The following is an 18858-nucleotide window of genomic DNA, read 5'->3' as shown; positions in this document are numbered from 1 at the left end:
TACAGTGTATGGTATTGCTATAATGCAATATTGAAGACAATGTGGTATTAACATAGTTTCTGGACTGTATTCTGTCTAGAAATCAATCTGCACAAAGGTGGCCAGCTGATTTTTGACAAGGTGCCACAGTAATTAGTGGGAAAAGATAGTCTTTTAGCAAATGGTGTTGGAACAACTGAATGGATATATGTGTGGAGAAAATAAATGTCAACCATACCTCTTAATAATAGTTTGAATTTCTGTCATATTGTTTACATTTCTAGTATTGTTTGTCTTTTAATTGCTTGATCTTGCTATAGATTATTTTATTTGGCTTTTTAAAGAACCATCTTTTGTTTCTCTTGATCACTTACATTTATTTGTTTTCTATTTAATTTATTTCTGTTGTTATCTTTACTGCTTTCCTTCTTTTGTAGGGTGGAGGTTACTTTCTTATTTACTTCTCATGTTGGATCCTTAGTAATTGGTTGTTAACTTTTTTCTTTACAAAAATAGTCTGCAAATACTTCTTTAAGTATAAATTCAGCTGCATTATTCAAGTTTGCTGTTTTCTATTTGCATTGATACTTAGTTATAAATATTTTCTCACTTTAAGGGAGTATTTATTTATATTTAACTTGACGAATTACTTTGGTAAATTTTAAAGAATTTTTGGCAGGTATATATTTATATATTGTTAACATATTATCTAGCTAACATACTCTCACAATATATACTAAATATGAGAGTATTTTATTTTTGTAACTAGTTTTTAATATTATTAGACTATACTCAGAGAATGTGGTCTGTTAAGAAAACAAATGCAGAGAACTGAACATTGATTTTAATAATCAATACTCAGAGATGTAAAAAAGTTTTACCCAAATGACTCCATCAAATCGGAACTGGCACCACTGATGTTACAGAAAGGAAACCACTTTTCCATAACAGCTGGACTCCAGGGAGTGGTGTGGCCAAGCTCCTGCTGGGCCCACTCTGGAACAGGAGAAGCTATTGGAGCAAAGGAACAGAGGCAGAAGCGGAAACAGCATGAGAACCAAAGCAGAGAATTCTAAGCACTTGCTCCTCCCCTGGACTGACTGCATCCCTCCAAAGGACATACAAAGTGCATGGTTAGCATTTGTTCTCCGGCACCACAAACTGCTACAGGCCTATGTGGTAAATAAAAAATGCTACTGAAAAACAGACACAATTTAAAGTCTTTTGTTCTTATTACTGGCTATAAATCCTCTCATTTCTGAAATGTTCCTCTAAACAGGTTAAAAATATATATTGTTCTTCTTTTTATTTATTTATTTTTTTGAGACAGAGTTTCGCTCTTCTTGCCCAGGCTGGAGTGCAATGGCATGATCTCGGCTCATGAGCCGCAACCTCCGCCTCCCGGGTTCAAGCAATTCTCCTGCCTCAGCCTCCTGAGTAACTGGGATTACAGACACGTGCCACCACGCCCAGCTAATTTTGTATTTTTAGTAAAGACGGGGTTTCTCCATGTTGGTCAGGCTGGTCTCGAACTCCTGACTTCAGGTGATCTGCCTGCCTTGGCCTCCCAAAGTGCTGGAATTACAGGTGTGAGCCACCGTGCCTGGTCCTGTTCTTAAAAATGGCTTTGTATGGTTGGGTACGGTGGCTCACGCCTGTAATCCCAGCATTTTGGGAGGCCGAGGTGGGTGGATCACCTGAGGTCAGGAGTTTGAGACCAGCCTGGCCAACATGGCAAAACCCCGTCTCTACTAAAAGTACAAAAATTAGCCGGGCGTGGTGGCAGGTGCCTGTATTCCTAGCTATTCGGGAGGCTCAGGCAGGAGAAGCTTGAACCTGGGAGGCGGAGGTTGCAGTGAGCCAAGATCACGCCACTGCACTCCAGCCTGGGTGACAAGAGCGAGACTCCGTCTCAAAAAAAAAAAAAAAAATTGGCTTTGTACAAGAATAAATATACAGTAACAAAACTGAAGAATATCACAATTCTGTCACACTGAGTAGGTAAATTGGAAATAGGAAGATGTGGCTCTGTGTTGGGGAGTGTAAGGGTAGAAGTCTCTCTTAAAATAAGCCTGATGGAGGAGGCGGTTGGGGGAACAGTAACAGAAATTTCAGTGAACTCTGTAATTCTGAGAGATCCATCTAAGACCCCAGACAAATGAAATGTTAGACATTAATGAAGTCTTGGGGGAAAAAACCCAAATACTTAAAATGTATTCAAACTTATTGAGACAACCAAGTTCTAGGCCTTCTATCAGTGAGAGAATTCAGAGATAAATACAATGCCTACTTCAAAACGAGCTCCCAATATAGGAAGAGTAGATCCACTCTTGTGAAGTCATGGAGATAACGTATAAATGTTAGCACATGCTAACTCTGTCCAGATAGGCAAGGAAGGTCTCATGGAGACTGCAGTATTTGGGCTAGGTACTAATGCATGAATAGGACCTCACCCAGATGGAGCATGGTGGGGAGACTGGACAATAAGCCGGCACACTGATTTATAACCTGGAAGAAACTGTGGGCCATGCTACAGCAGAGAGTACTGGTAAAATACTGCAGTTCTTCCTTTACCAGATTCCAAAATAGTTTTCTGAGCTGCTTCCAAGACTATATAAATAGTTAAGATACAGCCTGTTCTACAATACAAAATTTTCTACAAATAGCCTATACACAAGTGGTAAGTAAGATAGTGACAGTAGTACAAAATATTACGTTGCTTTGGTTATGTGATCATTCCTAATGTGCTAATATTTTATACCACCAAGTAGCAGCAGCTGAATTCAAAGTGCACAAACATAACTAAATACAACAAGCTAGAGGAGCACAGTGCTGTACACTACGTCCTTTCAACCCATATTCTTCTCCTTTTCTTCTCCTTGGCTGTTTGGCAACGTGCACTTTCTTGAAAGTGCTTATGATGTAGTTCCGTATCTTTGTCATTGGCCCCTGTCTCCATAATACTACAGCCTCAACCATCTTCCTCATTATGCCATCTTCACCTTTCTTTTAAAGGATAAGGTATATTTATTATGGAGTTTACTTATTATGAATTTAATGTGTTTTTTAATCAAACTAGAATTTTTATTAGGATTGCAATTTTTTGTTGTTGTTTTTCATTGAGACAGGGTCTTGCTATGTTGGTCTGGGACTCCTGGGCTCAAGCGATCTTCCTGCCTCAGCGTCCTGAGGAGCTGGGATTACAGGCATGTGTCCCCACACCCAGGATTGCCTTAGTTTTTATCACTACCAAAGATTTTGAGAAGTCTGCCCCAACTGTAGTTTTCCCAAAGCTATTATTTTTAGTGTAAGATTTTGTATAATTTTTTAAACAAGCAAAAGAAACTTCATATCACATGACAGCATAAATGCCTATAATTGCATTTGCTGTTATATTACAAAATTCAGACAAGGGCAGTAAAAGTCTATGAGAATAAACATGACATGATTTCTTCTCAAGTCCTTGTATGCTGGATTAGGGGAGAAAAGCCAGAAATACCTGCCTCAGGCCTCCAAGTCTCAAGCCTCCCTCTGCATGGAAAGAGAGTGCCCCTCACAGTTACCTGCACCTCTTCCAGCAAATGTCAAGCAGGAGCCCCATGCTAAAAACAAGGCCACCCTCCACTGGCCTCCTGGGCAGGGCTTTGGAGGGAGCCCTAGGCCCTCGGAGTTAGACACCCTCCTTCTAGTCTCCACGCCTACATGGGCAGGAGTGGGGGTGGGCCAAACACCCACCCTTCTTACCCCCCAAACTCACAGGTTCAGCACCATTAGCTGCGTTGAAACCACCAGGAATCAATCTCCTGCTCCCCTTGATAGCTGCTTTTTCCCGTCAGGCGAAGCCCTAGACCCCCAGGTCACTCCAGTCTGCCCACTGGAATCTCCTCACTGCTCCTTCCGTCTCCCATCCTGTCACCACGGCCCAGCCCTTCCAAACGTAAAATCCTCCCACCCTGCTCTCTGGAACTCACTGACCCTCATCAGCAAAATCCCCTATGTCCTCAATTCCATCTCCTCCTGCCCTGAACACACTGCTTCCCCTGCAGCGCTGGAGAGAGCTGGCTGCTCCCCCGCCATGCTCTTTTACCACTTGGCCCTGAGGTGGGCTGGTATCCTCCTTGCCTCTTCCAGGTCATTTTCCCTCTACCTGCTGAAAATAATGACAAAAATCCAGCTTTGAGTCTCACATCAAAGCCTACACTCTCATAGTCATCTAACAAGCCTGGATCATTCCCCCTTACTCCTCAAAGACTATTAGCTCCCGACTCACCACCGTCAGTCTCTCCAGTACTACTCAGTCTTAACTCTGGATAATTTCAATACACACATTTGATGCTACCAACACTCTGGCCTTTGCTTGAATTCCCCACCTCTGGTGCCCCGGTGCGTTGCCCTCCTTCAGTCACTCTCTCCCCCTGGTCACCACCCTCTGTGATCTCAAGCACCCCACTCTGACCACCTCCACCTATTTTTTAGCTCTCTCCTTTGAGCACATTGGCTCCAGAAATCCTGAGACCCCTATAACCCATTGATCTGATCGCCTGTCCTTCCGTTGTCCTCACTTCCCTCCTTACCCTGCCTCGTTCCATGGACAAATCCCATAATCTCTTCCTGTTCACACTTTTGAATCCCTGACCCCTCTCTAGCTTTACCACCCTCATTTGGGAAAATCCCAACCCTGGTTAATCCAGCTCCCTGCCTACTCTGCAGCTGTGCCAGCTGGTGAATGTGGCTGGAGGCAGGCAAGCCCACAGAGGGATCTCACTTTACCTTCACGACTATCCCGGCAACCTTCCTCCACCTTTCTGCTATCTTCACCCTCTCAACAGCCACTTCCTCCTCCCCTCTCTCCTCAGCCTCCAGCATCTCCTTAAGTCTTCATTTTCAGCTGATGACGTCACTTCCTAACTCACTAAAAAAACTGAAGCAATCAGAAGAGAACCCCATACACTCACACCAACATCACTCACCTCGGCATCCCAGCTCTTATATTTTTGCCTTCCCCCAGTTGTCACAGATGAACTGTGCTCGTTCCCAAGATCAACCCCTCCACTTGCACTTCCTCAAAGTTCTCTAACCAACAATCCTCTCCATCCCCTGCATTAATTTTTACCATATTATCTCATCAGCATGCAAGCAGGCTATTATTATTTCTAAAAATCAAAACCAAAAACCTTGACCCTTCTTCCCTCTCTAGCCATTGTTTTCATTACTCTAATATGTTTTAGATCAAAACTACTCCAAAAAATTGTCTGCACTTGCTGTTTTCCTCTTTTCACAGTCTCTCCTGAACCTATTCCGACTCACATTTCTACCCTCACAATTCCACCAAAACTGGTGTCACAACCATCATGTTGTGATGGTATCACGAGCATCCACATTGCTCAGCTGAATGTCAGCTCCCAGCCTTCATCTTCCTTGGCCTGTCAGTAGTAAATAACCCAGCCAAGCACTTCCTGTCACTTGGCTTCCAGGGTACCACAATCTGGGTTTTAACTCAGTGACTGTCCCCCTTTTGTCTCCTTTGCTGGTTTCTCTCTTCTCATCCCCCAGACTGCTTAACATTGGGGTGCAGGGGTTAGTCCTTAGTCCCCTTCTCTTTCCCATCTACACCCACCCTCATGGCGAGCTTAACCCATCTCATGGCTTTAAACCTCACTGATGACTCCCATCATCTCTAGTCCAGACAAATCTCCAAAACCCAAACATGCATAGTTGATGCCTACTCAATACCATGTGTGGATGTCTAATGAACAACTCAGACTTACCATGCCCAAAACAAACCCTCCAGTCCTCACCACCCCAGCCCCTGGTTCTCCCACAGCCTTCCCTATCTTAGAAGGAAACTGCTTTCTATCAGTAGCTTAGGCCAAAAGTCTCTGGAGTCATTTTCAATTTCCCTATAGCTCACTCTACACATTTAATCTAACAGCAAATTTTGTTGGCTTTGCCTTCAAAATATATCCAAGAGCTCCAACTATTTCCAACTCCCTGCATTTCCCACCATCTCTTGCCTGGATTATTGCAATATTTCTGACTGGTTCTATCCTTGCCTCTCTGTAGTCAGTTCTCAATATGGAAGCCAGAGTAATGCTGTTAAAACACGTCAGATCGTGTCACTGCAGAAAATCCCCCAAAGGCTTCCTCTCTCACTCACAGTAAAAGCCAAAGTCTTTTCAGTGCCTGTAAAGCCCTGCCCAGTTTGGTCTGCTGCCCGCTCTCTGACCTCACCCTCTCCTACTCTCTCCTTGTTCCTTTCACTGCAGCCACAGGCTTCCCTGCCATTCCTCTAACACCCTTCTGAGCCTTGGCATTCACTGTTGCCTCTACCAGCAACTCCCTGCCATCACTTCCTTCATGCCTTTGCTCAAATATCATTTTTTCAGCAAGGGCTTCCCTGACCACCCTACTTAAAAGTGCAACCCCTCCCTACCCTAACACACCCCATTCCTTTGTTCCTGCTTTACTACTATAACTTCTGTCTCTTTAGACTAAACCGTAATTTTCCTGACTTATTGTTTTGTCTCTCCTGACTAGATAGTCAGCTCCATGGGAAGACATCTTTGTCCATTTTGTTCTCTAATATAGTCCCAGTACCTCGAACAGTGCCTGACATACAGCAGGTACTCAAATCTGTTGAATAAATGAATGAATTAAAGAGATATCAAGTTGATTATATATATATATACACACACATATATATACACATATATGTATATGTATATTTAAATCTACCTAGCATAAATAAGGTTTGTAATACTAATATGATAAACAATTAGTAGTACTACAAATAGTAGTAACAATGCATTTAGTTGCAAATGCTAATAGTAACAATGCAATGCAGGGTAGAGAGAATCACTACAGTTTTATATGCAGTATTTATTAAATATATTAAAAACCATGACTTCGATTTCAGACTGGTGTCATGGAACCTGCAGCCTCCTCAGAAGTACTTAAGGAATTCTATAAATAACAATGATTTAAACTGCCTGAAGTATTGTAGTTTTCTTTTATCTGTGTTATAACATATTGGGGTTCTACTAACTGCACAGTGAAAAAGTCCCGATGCTGGAAAAGACTGCAAACCACCCTAGACTCTGTTAGTTACTGGTTTAGGAGCTTACCAGCAGAAGCAGTATCTGCAAGTGAATCATGAGTCTGATTCAATATACTATCCACAACATCTGAGAAAAGGGAAGCTGTGTCTCGGGGGCTGTCACCCACAGCTGTTTGGAGAACATGTCGTTGAAATTCAGCCTCCTTGGTGCAGAACACAGTGAGGATCGTAGTATTGGCAGAGAGTGGGGAAATAACTCCAGTGACGGGAGGCCAGCCTTCACCAGGGTCCACATCGGCAACCTATGTGAGAAGTTCTAATTAGTTGAGAATATTATTGTCAATATGCCTAAAGAAGAATGTAGTGTACTAAAAGACAGAATAACCATTTTCCCAATTATTATTAACGTGAAAACTATGAAAAAGATAGATTTGATAATTATTAGAGGTAGAAGGGAATTTATTAATCACAGAGTCCTAATATTTCTACTTACAAATAAGTAAAACCTGACATTACCAGGAATATTTACTAGGTATTTACTATGTGCTCACTGAATCCTCACAATTGCCCTGAGGTAAAAATAATTATTATCCCCATTTTATAAAGGAGGGATTGAGGCTGAGGCAGAAGTAACCTGTTAAAGCCACCTACTTAGTAAGAGAAGATACCAAGCATATGTGACTTTGAAACCCATGTACTTAACCATGAGGCAGAAATACCACTTGAGTGATTTATCCAGAACATACAGTAGGCAGCAGAGCTGAGACCTAATCCAGATCATTGACTCCCAAACCCAGTGCTCTTTTCCTCAGAGAATACAACTCTCAGAACAGCATCTGTCCAATGACTACCCTATTTTTCTCTAGAATATTTTACAATGGGAACCAGAATAGAGACCCCTCCTGAGAGTATGAAGGCAAAAGACAAAGTAAGGTAAGGAATTTGCTGGTAGTTTAAAAATAATTATCACCGTTAAATCAAATCTGGGTATGTATATGTTCCTTTTCAGAAGACATTTCTACATTTGTGTAACTACTGTCCAACTGCTGAGTTACACAGACAATTATATTACATTGTATATAGTTACACAACTATTATACTATTATATCTAATTTTACTGTGTAGCAGCTTTTTCTTAAATACTTATACAAAAGTAGTAAATATGTAACAGAATATATAAAAATGAGAAATCACTCATCACATTACTACCCTAACATAAACACTCCATCTGGCCAACTGCCTTCTTCCCTATGTGAATATAATTTAACTTAATTGGATTCTTGGTACATGCAATTTTATGAATGATTTCTTCTCTAATGAGCATTGCTGTCATGATACTATAATGTCGACAATATTATTTGCAAAAGTATAATCAGTTTTACTAAGACTATATTGTGTAGGGCATTTATAAACACACTTATTTCACTTTACCAGTGCGTTGTTAGACAAGAATAACTTCCCGTGTGGAGGATACCTACCAGGTGTAACTCTTCAGCAGTCAGCCTGCTTACCAACTGCTGAAATAACAGCCTTTGAGTTGCTGTGCTCTCCTCTGGACTTTGTAGCATCCAGCTGTCAGTGCCCAAAGTGCTGCTCGTTGGGAGAGACCACTGGGCCACTGAGCCTTTTAGAAAAATTCTGACTGGTTTCTGAAAATGTCTCTGATGCATGGCCAAGGGCTCTAGGGTGACTGTCCATGTTTCTTGAATCTCTTTGCCTGCTAGAAATAAAGGTTAATTAGACCAGAATGCCAAATTAAAATAAAAAAAGATTAAAATTCCAATATAAGGAATAGATACTAAAAAGAGATTTAATAACAATAAGAAAAAAATCAAGTTGTCAATTGAGATACTGTCACTTAGTTGAACACTTCAACTCTTATTCTACTGCCAAGCCATCATGGCAAGTTCATTTAGCTCTATAGAAAAAGCTATAAACAAATGGAATTACAAAGGCAATATGTGATGGCAGAACTTCTCAGAAATTATGATTTAGAAATAAGTATAAGTATCGAAAGCCAGCCATGGTGGCTCATGCCTGCAATCTCAGCACTTTGGGAGGCCAAGGCCAGAGGATCACTTGAGGTCCATGAGTTGAAGACCAGCCTGGGTGTCATGGCAAAACCCCATCTCTACAAAAAATACAAAAATGAGCCAGGTGTGGTGGCTCATGCCTGTAGTCCCAGCTACTTGGGAGACTGAGGTGGGAGGATCCCTTGAGCCCAGGAAGTCGAGGCTGCAGTGAGCTGCGATCTGAGCTATGATCGTACCACTGCACTCCAGCCTGGGTGAGAAAGCAAGACCTTGTCTCAAAAAAAAAAAAAAAAAAAAAGAAATAAGTATTCAAGCAATGTTTACTACTTATAAGAAAGAAGACACCACTTCTTAAATCCATAAAGTACAGTGCATCATATCTTATGAGGAGGTTAAATTCTAAAGACTGTGTAATGAAATTAAATAAACAAAACTACTCTTGAAAATTCCTTAAACTGCACATAATGTACAACACAGTTTTATGTATGTATCTCTATACAGTATTATTTCTGTGAATATACAATGTATTCAGAAATGAGATTTACCATATAGCAAATCATATAGTGAAACTAATGTAATGAAGATTCCAACATGTTTGCTTTCCCTGGTAACAAGCATCATTCTGGGTTTCTGTAGACTAATTTATTTCTTCTTTTAGTCGACCATTGTTTCTCTATGGTCTTCAATTTATCAATCTCCTCTATGAGGCAATGAAATAGTATACCCATGTGCTTGGACACCTGAATAATATTAACCTTCTTTGGGAATAGCTGGTAAACTTTAAAATCAATCATTCACTTGTTTTTTTGTACACAGGCTGGCAGTTGTACTGAATTAGAGTTCAACTCTTTCATACAGTATCTCTGATTTTGCCTTGATGTCTTTTAATTCTTTCATGACAAGCATTCATTGAGTGCCTGGGCTGTGAGAAATGCCAAAGAAGTTAAAAGCTTCTTTGAAGAAATTAATATAACTGAGATTTAAAAAAAAAAAAACCTTAAAATATTATTTGCTTACCTTCAACAGGGAGAAATAACATTCCTTCCATTCGTGGAAATGAGGCCTCATACTCAGGAGAATTACAGAGCAAACGGTTTAAAGTGGCATCAGTTGGCAGCATTGAAATCCACGGAGAAAGATGAGGTTCACTTGACAGCTTTATTTCACTCCTGAGCAGCATTTCCCCAGCTTGAGCAAAATCCCAGCTGAAAGATTCAGATGGCAAGACAGTGCCACCTCCGTGGTGGAGCAGTTCACAAACAGTCCAGTATCCAAGGTGGTCTGGGGATTCCCACAACTAAAATAAAATGACAAACAACCTTAGGTTACTATAAATTAGGCATTGATAAATAAAAGTAAAGGAAATCAGGAGAAAGTAAAGTTGATACCAATATTAAAGGATCGAATTACACAACCAAGGTATTTGCTGAGCAAAATAGAAATAATGGTCAGCATCAAGCTACTGTGCAGCCCCAGAACAAATTACTACCTAATATGCCTTTGAGAAAGCATCCATTTAGTAAAAATAGTACCTCATTTACCTTTTTTGTCAAGGAACAGAAAGAAGTGACACAAATCACTGGGTATAGATCATAAAATGTTAGAAGGAACATAGAACCATTATACATTAATAAAAATAACCTTTTTTTTTTTTTTTGAGTCAGAGTCTTGATCTGTCACCCAGGCTGGAGTGCAGTGGCATGATCTCGGCTCACTGGAACCTCCACCTCTTGGGTTCAAGCGATTCTCTTGCCTCAGCCTCACAAGTAGCTGGGATTACAGAAATGCGCCACCGTGCCCGCCTAATTGTTGTATTTTTAGTAGAGACGGGGTTTCACCATGTTGGCCAGGCTGGTCTCGAACTCCTGACCTCAAGTGATCTGCCTGCCTCAGCCTCCCAAAGTTCTAGGACTACAGGCGTGAGCTACTGTGCCCGGCCTATTAATAAAAATAATTATGTCCTATACAGCACAACACAATAATGGCCAGGTGTCATGGGAGTGAGGCAGGAGCACCTCCTCCAGATGGTGACCATCACTCTGACTTGCCCACCCACAGGCCTGCACAGAGACCAGACAAACTGAGGCCTCGTCACATCTTTTGCCTTAACGCTTGCCATAGCCTGTAAAGTCTGTGCTCTGCCTCTAATCGATCCTCCATGGTGCTCTAAGTATTCTTCCAAATCACTTCTCTGGTCATGCTACTTCTCTGAAATTCTGAAAGGCTTCCCACTGCCTCCAGAATAAAGTAACTCTTTAGCATAATCACAAAGCCCTTCACAACCCAACCCTAAACCACCTTTCGGAATACATTATCTTCTACCCCTCATCCATCCCCACTCCTTCTAGGCATATTGAACCATTTGCTATTTCCTGAACATGCCATATTTTAAGGCTTCCCTGTTTTTGCTGATTTCTATTTCCTGTGCCTTCCCTTCCTTCTTCACCAACTGAATGGTTATTACACTTCTGTATCTGGCTCAAATCCTGCTTTCTTTGTAAAAGCCCTGCTTCACTCCTTCACACACAGCTGACTCTTCAGTCAACCTTCTTTCAACAAACTTTTATTGAGTAACTTCTATGTGCCATGTCTAGGATCTTGAAGTGAGGGGCGGAGGGTGTGAATAAAACAGTACCAACATAAAATGTTTAACATGGCATCACAGTATAACAACAATATTCAGCTACTATGGGAATATGAAGGAGGAGCACACCCCTTAGAATATGCTCATCATGCCGGTTAACAATTATAAATTATAAATCGCTATGTGAATGTGAGGAATCAGAACTAGAAGCGTCTTGAAAGTCAACTAGGTCATTCCCAAACTTCCCATAATAGTCAAGTTCAAAGACAAGCAGGGAATCGTCCATGGTCACAGCAAGGCAATGATAGACCAGTCCAAGAACCCAGGACTGTTCTGAATAGACTGCTTTCATTTACTTTTATTTTTTGAGACAGGGTCTTGCTCTGTTGCCCAGGCTGGAGTGCAGTGGTATGAACATGGCTCACTGCAGCCTTAAATTTCTGGACTCAAGCAATCCTCTCACCCCAGCCTCCTGAGTAAGTAGCTGGGAGTACAGGCATGTGCCACCACACCTGGCTAACTTTTGTATTTTTTATAGAGATGGGGTCTCACCATGTTGCCCAGGTTGGTCTCAAACTCCTGGGTACAAGAGATCCTCCTGTCTCAGCCTTCCAAAGCTGGGGTTACAGGTATAAGCCACTAGGCCTGGCCTAGACTGCTTTTAAAATTTGGATCATGATCATCTGATGGACTTTGATAGATTCTCTGATGGATTAATTGAGTGGTTTATGATCAGCATTAAAAACAAAAAAACAAAAGATCACATGTAATGAAGATAAACAATGTATCGGAGCACATTATCTTATAATCTATATAAACTTTTCAGTTATGAATATCAATCTGGAAAATGCTGTATTAACCAATTAATTAGTATGTGCTGTTACCACTCATGTATCTATATCTGTGTTCACTGCTATGGAGAGAATGGTAACCTAGTTCAGAGGCCATAGATCCTGATTAGGATTTTCTGCCAAATGGACACAAAAATTTTGTTGAAATTGTTTCAGCCAGAAGACCAGCCAGGAAAGCAAACAAAAAAACCCTGTTAATAAAATGAAAGGTTAAGATGTAACTTTATGGCAGGTTGTGGTGGCTGACGCCTGTAATCCCAACACCCCGCACTTTGATCCACAAGGCAGGTGGATCAACTGAGGTCAGGAGTTCAAGACCAGCCTGGCCAACATGGTGAAAACCCATCTCTACTAAAAATACAAAAATTAGCTGGGTGTGGTGGTGGGTGCCTGTAATCCCAGCTACCGGGGAGGCTGATGCAGAAGAATCACTTGAACCTGGGAGGTGGAGGTTGCATTGAGCCCAGATCGTACCACTGCACTCCAGCATAGGTGAAAAGAGTGAAACTCTGTCTTGGGAGGTGGGTGGGAAGATATAACTTTAATAATTGTTGAAAAGGACATTAAGTTCCTATTAAAGGTAATGTGTGCATGGCGTAGTCTGCTTAATGTTGCTTACAACAGAATAACTGAAACTAGGTAATTTATAAAGAAAAGGAATGTATTTCTTACAGTTATGGAGGCTGAGAAGTCCAAGGCCAGGGGGCTGCACTTCCAAAAGGCAAAGCATGGCAAAGGGGCTGAGCAAGTGAGCTCAACACTTTCTTCCTCTTTTTATAAAGCCACCAATCCCACTCCCATGACACCCATTACTCCATGAGTTTTGGAAGGGACAAATATTCAAACCATAGCAAAACATGTGATTAAAAAAAAATAACAGCCTGTAATCCCAGCATTTTGGGAGGCCGAGGCAGGTGGATCACCTGAGGTCAGGAGTTTGAAACCAGCCTGGCCAACATGTTGAAAACCCATCTCTACTAAAAATACAAAAATTAGCTGGGCGTGGTGGTGGCTGCCTGTAATCCCAGCTACTTGGGAGGCTGAGGCAGGAGAATCACTTGAACCTGGGAGGCGGAGGTTGCATTGAGCCCAGATCGCACCACTGCACTCCAGCCTAGGTAACAAGAGTGAAACTCTGTCTTGGGGGGAGGGTGGAAAAAAAAAAAAAGATGTAACTTTAATAAGTGTTGAAAAGGACATTAAGTTTCTATTAAAGGTAAGGTGTGCATGCCTTAGTCTATTTAATGTTGCTTACAACAGAATAGCTGAAACTGGGTAATTTGTAAAGAAAAGGAATGTATTTCTTACAGTTATGGAGGCTGAGAAGTCCAAGGCCAGGCGGCTGCACTTCCAAAAGGCCTTCTTGCTGGTGGGGACTCTGCAGAGTCCCAAGGCAGCACAGGGCAAAGCATGGCAAAGGGGCTGAGCAAGTGAGCTCAACACTTTCTTCCTCTTTTTATAAAGCCACCAATCCCACTCCCATGACACCCATTACTCCATGAGTTTTGGAAGGGACAAATATTCAAACCATAGCAAAACATGTGATTAAAAAAAAATAACAGCCTGTAATCCCAGCACTTTGGGAGGCCGAGGCAGGTGGATCACCTGAGGTCAGGAGTTCGAGACCAGCCTAGCAAACATGGTGAAACCCTGTCTCTACTAAAAATACAAAAATTAGCCGGGCGTGGTGGCATGTGTCTGTAATCCCAGCTACTCGGGAGGCTGAGGCAGGAGAATCACTTGAACCCGGGAGGCAGAGGTTGCAGTGAGCCGAGATTGCACCATTGCACTCCAGCCTGGGCAACAGAGCAAGACTCTGTCTCAAACAAAACAAAAACAAAAATACAAACAGTATACTATAGAGTATGGTCACATTTTTCATTCGTATGCATATTATAGGATAAGTGACAGATATGTCCTAGTGGTAGTTTCAAATTTGGGGATCTGTAAATGTCCACTAGACTATAAGCTCCAAGAGAGCAGGGACCACATCTGTTTGATTCCTTAGTATACCTGGCAGGTATGGAACAAATATGTATTGAATAAATCTAAGGCATAAAGTTGAAAATGTGTCAGAGGTCTCTTATCCTCCATTCTATCCTATATCTTTGCAAATATGATATCCTGTTTTATGCACTTGGATCCCTCTGCCTCCAATGTAAATGCAGGTTCTGTTTCTCCCAGTTCTACTTCCCAGACTGCGCGCTCCCCAAGGCAGGACCTGGATTTTCTCTTCTTCCCTTCTCCCCACTCCTGGACAGAGCACTCCCCAAGGACACAGCCTAAACCTTCCTTTTGCCCAGCATGGCTGGGCAGGTTTTTGAATAGGAAATGATAGATCTTCAGCAGAAGAAAATTCCAGAAAAGCTTATGAGTATCTGATGGGCATTTTCTTAGGGGAAACAGCAGATGTAAGAAGGGAAGCCTCAGAGAAGACCCATCTCCTCAGTCGACGGTACGTCAGACCTGGAAGGGATCTTTAAAAAGATCCAGTCAACCCACTTATTTCAATGCTATTCCAAAAAAAAAAAAAAAAAAAAAAAGAGAGAGAGAGAGATTAAAGAGAAAAAAAGAGAGACAAAGAATCTCCAAGACCCATCAAGCCCCATCTAACTTATTTCTAGCCAGTATTTAACATAATACAATTCCAGAAGAAAGTCTTTGATGTGATATCAATTGTTTCAAACTGAGCAATGTGTTGTATACTGTGTCTACAGCGTGACTGGCTGCCTTAAATTTTAACATTTCTAGGATTCCATTTTCCCAATCAAATGTTTACCATCCCCTTTAACACTTTTTGTCCTTTCCTTTTCTTGACAAACCACTGCTGCCTTATTTTGCATTTGCCCCGCCTTTTTTGGGCTTTGTATGTGAAGGCACTTTGAAAATTTTAACACACCATATCATTATTTAAATGCTTGCTCATTTTCCATCTGTAATCTTGCAATTTAACTCACTCCTGGGTTAGTGACATGTATTTCCATTCAGTGGAATCGCATCTTTCACCTGGTTAAACCACATTCCAAAGCCTTCCCATTAATTAATTAGAACAAAATCCACATTTTCGACCTTGGCCCTACTGGTCGGCCTCTCCTGCCTTCTGACTTTCTCTCACACTGCTCCCCTTGCCTACCAGGTCTCAGCACTCCTTGCCTTTTTGTTTCTGAAACAAACTAAGTTCACTTCCAGCTGAAATCCTTACACCTGCTTGTCTCTTCACCTGGAATGTTCTTTACCTACCTTTGAGTTCCTCCTCCTTCACCATTCAATTCTCTGCTCAAAAAGGCCTTCCCTGCCGGGCATGGTGGCTCACGCCTGTAATCCTAGCACTTTGGGAGGCTGAGGTTGGCGGACTGCCTGAGCTCAGGAGTTCACTTGAACCCAGGAGGTGGAGGTTGCAGTGAGCCGAGATCGCGCCACTGCACTCCAGCCTGGGTGACAAAGCGAGACTCTGTCTCAAAAAACAAAACAAAACAAAAAAACCTTCCGTGACTACCACTCTATATGCAATAACCACCCCCTTCTACTCCCATCCTCTCACCCCGTTTTATTTTCTCCAGAGCATGATTTGAAATTGTCACTTGCTTATCTGTTTAATCTCTTCCCTGCTTTGGCTACCATGTCCCCAGCAGCTCAAACAGTGTGGTAGGCACTCAGTGTGACTGGCTTCTCAATGAACATTTGTTGACTAAATGAAGTGCAATGAGAAGGATGAAGGCAAAAATATATACTTATCCTAGCACTTAACAGGAGCAGGGGGCCTCATCTCCTCAACAAAAATCCAGATTAGCCATTTAAGACTTCAAGTTTGCAAGAATTTACTCATTTAGTCAGCAAATACTGACTGAACACCTACAATGTTTAATACACATCTGGGTGGCTGGGCGTGGTGGCTCACACCTACAATCTTGGCACTTCGGGAGGCCATGCCTGAAGCCAGGAGTTCGAGACCAGCTTGGGCAGCATGGAACCTGGTCTCTACTAAAAACACAAAAAAATTAGCCAGGCATGGTGGCGTGGGCCTGTAGTCTCAGCTACTTGGGAGGCTGAGGCATGAGAATCGCTTGAACCCGGGAGGTGGAGGTTGCAGTGAGCCGAGATTGTGCCACTGCATTCCAGCCTGGGCGACATAGACTGTCTCAAAAAAAAAAAAATAATAATCATATATATATATATACACATATATATATATACACACATATATATATATACACACACACACACATATACACACACATCCCTGGTTATTGTGTTAAAACCTGCTGCCTGCCTCTGAGGTATTTTTAGACTAGATGGAGGGTGAGAGATGTGCACAATCAAAACATATGGAGAAATGGTTAAGTGCCACACAAAATGTGTATGGCAATTCAGACTCTGGACTGAGCAGCTGTCACTGGGGGAAGCCTTAAAGGGTAAGTGAAGTTAAGACTGGCCTGGAAGAGTGAGAACTGGCATTCCAGGCAGATTGAACAACACACATAACACAAAACAGGCAGTCCAGACCTGTTGATTTTCTAGACTGGACTTCAATATGCTAGAGTAGATGTAGTGTGTAGGAAAATGAAGTCTGGGAAGGCAAGTAGGGCCCAAATTGTGACGGGTCTTAAACAGTAGGTAGTGAGGAACTACCCATTTTGTTGTGAAAACTGTCCCTATTTATTTGTTTCCTTCCGAAGGGACGCATAGTCATGTCAGTCTCATTCGGGGTCTGTGGCTGTTCTAAGGACGCCGCCAAGTTCTGGTTAGCAAGGAAAGCACCGTGCACACTATCTGAGACGACTGTAACCTTCCTTACCTTAGACCATTCGGTGGTATCCACCCAGTAGAAGGTGATTTTTCGGGCGACCATGACTTCCTGGACTCTCTTGGGCAACAACTTCTCCATCACCTGCTTAGGGGTGGGCGGCAGGCGCTGGGCCTGGGCCTCGGCCTCGCACCCAGACACGAACTGCAGCAGCTCCCTCTGCGAGTGCGGACAGGGGGCCAGGAGGAAGACGGCGTTCACCAAGCCCCCGAGCGCGGCCTCGGCCTCCTTGGCCTCGCTCTCCACATCCAGCAGTCTCCTCCCGCTGCTCCGCAGGATCGGCTTTGTGGGCGACGTGATCTCGGGCCGGTCCCACTGGTAGTCTAGCAGCGTCTCCATCAGAGCGCCGTGCGTGTGGGTGGCCCTGGGCGCCGGGCCGGGCAGGTGAGCGCGATCCTCGAGCCTGGCCTCCAGCTCCTCCTCAAAGTCCTCCCACGAGCGGGACCCCAGCTCGCGGAAGTCAGACACGCGGGACGGCCGGCTCCGCGCCCCCTGCGAGTCAAAGAACTTGAAGGCCCAGTGGACCCTGGCCAGGCCGAATCGGCAACTCAGGTAGGTGAGGAGGCGCAGGGCGGCCCGCCGGACCCGGCTGTGGCGAGCGGCGCAGCCCGCGGTGTCCAGCAGCAGCATTACTTTGTGACAGCATGCCATATCGGCCGTGCCGCCGCTCCGGGGCCCCGGTCCGGGCCCGCGCCACCGTCCCTTAGTCCCTTCCTTCAGGGAACCAGCGCCACTCACTGCTTTCCTTTGGGACCCTGGTCGAAAGGCTCCCGCGCTCTCCAGGAGCTGCTGCTATTGGGGGAGCTAGTTTCCAACGTTAGCTCCTATTGGCTGCTTGCCTTACGTAAGTTACGAGAGCAACTTCCATTTTTGGCGGTGATTGGAGGGGCAGTGGAGAAAACTTCAGTCTGATTTGTGGAGGGAGTGACTGTGGGCGGGTCTCTGTGTTCCGAGAGAAGCTTAGCATTCATTGGCCTGGGTCTTCGTTTTAAATTTTAAAGAGGTGGTGCCTCGGGGGCGTGTCAAGAAGTTTCGCCATGGGAAAGAGGCCCGCGTTTGTGCGCAGTCGTGAGTGCGGACTGCGGGGACACGTTTCCCAAGACCGAGGAAAACTTACTGCCGGGAGGGAATTTGGGATGGTTTGAATCGAACTTGTTGAAATCCCTGTGGACCGTCTATGAAGTAGAATCTGACGACTACGGCTTTAATTTTCTGTAGTTTAAAAAATTTTATTAAAAATTAAAGGTTCACTGCCTTTGCCCCAGTAACTTCTAGGAGTTTATCTGCAGAAGGTAATCGGAGAGCCAGATAAAAGACATCTGTACATCTTAGACTTTATTTAACATCAGAAAAAATGGAAACAGTTTGGGAATGGTTAAATAAGGTATTGTACACGCCCAAGGGGAGCATCATGCAGCTCCTTTTTTTTTTTTTTTTTTTTTTTGAGACGGAGTCTCGCTCAGTCGCCCAGGCTGGAGTGCAGTGACACGATCTTGGCTCACTGCAACCTCCACCTCCGGGGTTCAAGCGATCCTCATACCTCAGCCTCC

At 43.2% G+C, this 18858-nt stretch overlaps 1 protein-coding gene across 3 annotated transcripts in view; it reads right to left on the bottom strand.

Moving 5' to 3' along the window:
* Nucleotides 1-18100, bottom strand: part of TICRR (TOPBP1 interacting checkpoint and replication regulator) — a 52741-nt gene extending 34641 nt beyond the window's left edge. Inside the window, exons 1-5 of one of the 3 annotated variants that reach the window (XM_024232629.3) lie at nucleotides 17300-18100; nucleotides 10087-10366; nucleotides 8515-8756; nucleotides 7104-7338; nucleotides 861-990 (exon numbers count right to left, since the gene is read on the bottom strand). In XM_024232629.3, coding sequence (XP_024088397.2) covers nucleotides 861-990; nucleotides 7104-7338; nucleotides 8515-8756; nucleotides 10087-10366; nucleotides 17300-17959 — 1547 coding nt within the window. In that variant the 5' untranslated portion in view covers nucleotides 17960-18100. The remainder of the gene's footprint in view (nucleotides 1-860; nucleotides 991-7103; nucleotides 7339-8514; nucleotides 8757-10086; nucleotides 10367-17299) is intronic. The other 2 variants (XM_024232631.2, XM_024232630.2) reach the window with 2 other exon arrangements.
* Between the last annotated feature and the right edge of the window lie 758 nt (nucleotides 18101-18858).

This window comes from Pongo abelii, chromosome 16 (assembly GCF_028885655.2).
Source record: "Pongo abelii isolate AG06213 chromosome 16, NHGRI_mPonAbe1-v2.0_pri, whole genome shotgun sequence".
Taxonomy (NCBI): Eukaryota; Metazoa; Chordata; class Mammalia; order Primates; family Hominidae; genus Pongo; species Pongo abelii.
Note: the sequence above shows the minus strand (reverse complement) of the source record. Positions and strands in the feature narration are given on the sequence as shown.